General features: G+C 35.7%; 1 protein-coding gene across 1 annotated transcript in view; it reads left to right on the top strand.

The window, feature by feature from the left end:
* The window catches only part of LOC134846007 (vacuolar protein sorting-associated protein 29-like), a 151,527-nt gene extending 148,312 nt beyond the window's left edge, over positions 1 to 3,215 (top strand). The window contains exons 2-3 of the mRNA XM_063863170.1: positions 1,290 to 1,530; positions 2,295 to 3,215. Of these exons, the coding sequence (XP_063719240.1) occupies positions 1,300 to 1,530; positions 2,295 to 2,615 (552 nt within the window). The 5' untranslated portion in view covers positions 1,290 to 1,299 and the 3' untranslated portion in view covers positions 2,616 to 3,215. The remainder of the gene's footprint in view (positions 1 to 1,289; positions 1,531 to 2,294) is intronic.
* Positions 3,216 to 5,084: the final 1,869 nt, after the last annotated feature.

Here is a 5,084-nt window from a genome sequence, read left to right as displayed (position 1 = left end):
TTTTTCCATCGAGATGTTTGGCGGACAGCATTCACAAAGCCCTTACTCATTACACAAGCAAAGCTTGTGTGATAATATGAATTCTCTTTTTTTTCCAACCTAAGTCGCAAATATTGTTGCGACAAAATGTGTTCATTTTGAAACGGTTCATTTTGATCAATGACCAGCTATGAAGTACAGCCAATCCAAACGATATTAACACAGAGTATTCTATTACAAATAGCACTTTAGCTTCAAGGTAACATGGATCTGTACCGCCGAGGTTGGAAAGGAGACCAGCAGCAAAATAAGAGGGTTCGAACCTGGGCAGGGTCGGATGTTTTTATTGAACTTTTTCGTATTCTAGTTAAAAAGCTTCCGCTCGATAAACTGAGGCATGTTAGTTGGTTTTTTTTTCTTCAAATTGACTGGTACTGCTAATGCGTCATAATTGGCTTGCCTCACTTAGCAATTATGTAGACTCATAGTTGGTGTGCGTCACTTTAGAATCTTTCAAAGTTTTACATTCAGTTTTTCCCAGTAGCGTTATCGGTCATGTTTTTGCTTGTGTATGCGAAGTGTAACTTCACCTCTGTGTAAAAGAATGTTAGTGCACAGATTTTTTTACGGATACTGATTGCTCCAAAATGGATTGCTCTCTGATTTAACTCGGTAGATTGTTCTTTTCTGCCCTATTATCAAGCTCACTTATGCTTATTTTAAAACGTGGAAACTTAGTTTTTTCTCAAGTAAAGTTAGTTTTTGGAGTTTTTCAGCGCCAATTTGGGAATCAAAAACTTCGAAAATTTTTCTTCAAAAGTTTTTTTTCTAATCATTTTTCTACAAAAACTGTTTTCCAATGGGCCTATTTTACTATGTATTTTGAATATACCTAAGTTCTTTGTTTTTTCGTTTTGAATTTTGATCACACCACACAGAAAAAACGACGCTAATTTTAGAAAGATGTTTTTTTAAGAATATGGTCGGAACATACTGTGCTACTTGCACAGTAAGCGGCTATCCTTGATTACTTTTGGGTTCTTCCTAATATGTTTGTAAACATATTAGCATATTTTGAATAAGCCTCGAATCGCTTTGATTTTCTCCTGTCCGCTTTAATGTTGATACTGAAAGCCTCTTGTCGTGTGTTGAAAGTGGGAGCGGATAATCTCGAAACCTATCATTAAAACCCAATCTTACTATGTGGTTAGCTTAGAGACCTAAGTGGCTCCGATAATTGCAGCAAATTTGAAAATTATCAAAATTTTGGGAGTGGAAAAGTGGAAAAATATTGTTGCGATCGTTTTTAGATAGATTGTGATGCTTGTTCTGGTGATAGGCGATCTGCATATTCCCCACAGGGCGGCCAGTCTACCGGCTCAGTTCCGCAAACTCCTCGTTCCAGGTAGGATAAACCACATCGTATGCACTGGGAACCTGGCCTGCAGAGACGCCCACGAGTACCTGAAGAGTCTGGCTTCGGATCTTCATGTGGTCCGAGGAGACTTCGATTTGGACAGTGGAAATTACCCCGACCAGAAAATAATATCAGTTAGTCCCTCCATCATGTTTATTTGACTTTTTCAGAAGAAAACGCTAAAAAATGTTGTTCTTCATTTTATCGCGTAGTTCTTAAATTTAGTGTTCAACTTATGATACAATTTTTTTTGGTTTCGAAGTTCTTCTTTATCTTCGAAGCGGACATTGAACTTTTTTTTTTGTCCAATAGTGAAAGAAAATGGTTCGAATATCGAGGCTGAAGCTGAGCACAAATAGCAAAACTGAAGCGTTTAGGTGTTCAATTTTTCGAGATGCATGCATTATTGGGTTGCTGAGTATATTAAAGGCATGTCGTTGATCGAATGATATATCATACAACATACAGTAGCTCTTTCATTTTGGTGATTTCGATTATAGTAAAACTTCGGGTTTCTTCTTTGACTGTCACGCTTAAAATGACATTATATTTTAGCTGAAAAAAAAAAGATAATATTTTTCTGACATAATTTGGTTTTATCCGTTAGTATTATAAGCTTCCTCCTCCCCGCAAGAAAAAACAAATCGAAAATTTCAAAAATATGTTTGGATTTTTGAAAATTTAATGGTTAGGAAATTTTCTGTGCGGGCTGTGAGCAGCTTGTAATTTTTGCTCATGTCAGTCCTGAATTTGTCAAGTATTATGATTTTACTGGTACTCAGTGTTTCTAACAAACCATCAGAATCTTATCCTGTTTACAAGTGTTTTTAACTCTTGAGAAGCTAGTATAAGTTCTAAAAATGCCAGATTTCGGTAAAAGTTCTTATCTGTGATTCAGGTGGGTCAATTTTCAATCGGAGTCTGTCATGGACACCAGCTGATTCCCTGGGGGTCCACGACTGCTCTTGAGATGCTACAGAGACAACTAGGAGTGGACATTCTGATCACTGGACATACACACAAACTGGAAATATTCGACAAAAACGGAGTGTTCTATGTGAACCCTGGATCAGCCACTGGCGCCTACAGCAGTATGGAGAGCCAACCGGTGCCCTCTTTCGTACTGATGGACATACAGCAGTCGACAGTGGTGACATACATATACAAATTAGTAGACAGTGAAGTGAAGGTGGAAAGGATTGAATTCAAAAAGCCATGATGACGATGAGAGAGATATGAACTTGAATGAAGTTATTGTACAGCTGGTGAATGTTTGGAAAGACGAAAATTATTTCATTGAGATTTGGAAGAATTTTAGACCGCCTATATCAAACAGCACTCGCAAGAAACCTAATTTATACAGCACCGAGTAGTGTTGAAAAAAAAGATATGCAAATACAAATAAAAGTAAATCTTCATTGTTGGTTCAAACGTCTTAACTGCTGGTTCAAACGTCTAATTCAAATCATCCAATAGCTTTTTTAAATGGTTTCGTCTCTCCATTCTTTCTGCGGCTTTATCATACTCAACTTAAGTTCCTTTAAAGTTGATAGCTATGTCGAAAATCGTGACTCTTTCAGTCTGACAGGACATTTTTAGGTTTTAGAAGAAGCTTTTTTTGACGGGCTGTTTTAACCGCAAATAGAATTTTTAATAAGCAAATTCAGTTGGCTTAAAGGAGTTAGAATGCTTTTTGATGCGGAGTCACGGCGGCGTGCTAAAAATTACTGATTTCTTGTATAATTTATCATTTTCTGTGTATCAAATTTATATAGATTATTTTTAATACAATTGCAGTACAAATTTACATATGATTTAACTGTTTTTATCTCACCCAAAAAGTCGAAAAAATGATTGAAATTTTAATCTCGTCCAATAAAGCGATAAACTCAATATGATCTGAACATAACTTAAAACAAAGACTGCAAAAAGCAAACATGCCAGAACTTCTTCACAATGTTTTTTATATGAAACAAAAAATGGTAAAAGGAAGTTTTGAGGTTATATAGAGGAGAAATTGTGACAGATTTTTTTTTGCTAAATAGTATTTTTTTGTAAGAATTTGGAAAAGCGTTATTATGGAAACTCAACAACTTCCAAACCAATTCCCAATTAGTTTTGTGGTAAAGCTCGTGTTTTTGTATCCTAAAATCGTCGAGTTCGAATCTGGGACGGATCTAATTTTCTTTCAATTTATATAAGATGAAGTTTTTTCTGGGATTTTTCAATTGTCGGACTATCGTTTTTGCGCTGATCTCTTGATAGCTTTGTTTCTAAAGCTTCGAGTTTTGTTCTGATTAAACCATTTTTTGCTTTGAGCATATTTTTATCACCTTAGTTGTCTTACCTTTTTTCGCTTGAAGATAAAAATATATTTTTCTGCTTAAAGAAGTTTGAGGAGGGGGTGGTATATGCTAAGCTTGCTTTGTAGCGCAAAGTATGCAATGCTATGCTTGTTTCGGTGAACATATTTGAGCTATGATTTCACCGCTGAAATGCAAAAGAAAATTAGGTACCACAAAAAATCGATTTTCCGCAGTTCCGATTTTTTGTGGTATATAAAGATTTTTCACTCGTGCTTCGAGCTACTTGAAAAAACTTTTTGAATAAGTTCTTAATTGAAAGTTTGATTTTGAGTCTAATGTAGAGCGAATAAAGAGGAAGACCAGGTTTATACAGCATAAACATAGTCTTCCTCTTTATTCGCTATAGATGAGACTTAACATCAAAATTTTCAACAGACATTTTCAACAAGATTTTCAAGTTGTTCGAATCACAACTGAAAAGACTTCAATACGATATTTCCCTGGACACGTTCCAACAATTTCTTGTGATTTCTGATTATTCTGCGTGGTGAGAGTTTTGATAAAAAATACATCAGAATACAAAGCTTCTCCCAATTTTCAATAGTCGGAACAATGATTTTCCTTTTAATAGTATTTCTTGAAAAAACATTTATTACTGATAAATTTGTCATGACAATTAACTGACTCAGCCAAAATGTTTCTGCTGAAAGTATACTTTAATTTTCGACAGATACATCCCCAATTTTCATTTTAAACTTTTCTGACATGATATTTCAACAAAAACTTTTAAAAAAACGGTATTCAAATTCAACCCGGATTGAAGGTGCTCACGCGTTTTGAAGGTCTCGGAAAACAATCAGTGTGTTTTGACCCTCTCGATCAAAATTGGGTATGATTCGACCGACCGTGTTCGGCCAAAATTTGGTATGTTGATCCTTGCTCGACCGAAACTAAAGTGCTCGACCGAAACAAATGTGTTTGATCAAGCTCTACCCAAGCAAGACATGTTCCGACCTTACTCGACCCAAAAAAGCTGCTCGACCCAAGCAAGATATGTTTTGTCCGGGCTTGACCGAATTGGGGTATGTTTCAGTTTTCAAATAACGAGTTATTCAAGTTTAAACGATATAATTTATGCTTTTCCGGTAACATCTAAATCTTATGATGCTTTTTTATCAGAATGGAATCATGACAGCGTGGCAGGCAAAACTTTGAAAAAAGGGCAAAAAGGGTTTTTTAGGCACTTTTTGGCAGTTTCAACCAAAAAATTGCATTTTTTTGGCGCTTGCTCGCGCCTCAAAATTATTATATACTGGCGCCAAAGGCGACTCAAGAAAAATTTCATGTCCGTCATCCAAAACTGGATATCTCTAAATTGTATA

Source organism: Symsagittifera roscoffensis, chromosome 5 (assembly GCF_963678635.1).
Source record: "Symsagittifera roscoffensis chromosome 5, txSymRosc1.1, whole genome shotgun sequence".
NCBI classification, from domain to species: Eukaryota; Metazoa; Xenacoelomorpha; order Acoela; family Convolutidae; genus Symsagittifera; species Symsagittifera roscoffensis.
Note: the sequence above shows the minus strand (reverse complement) of the source record. Positions and strands in the feature narration are given on the sequence as shown.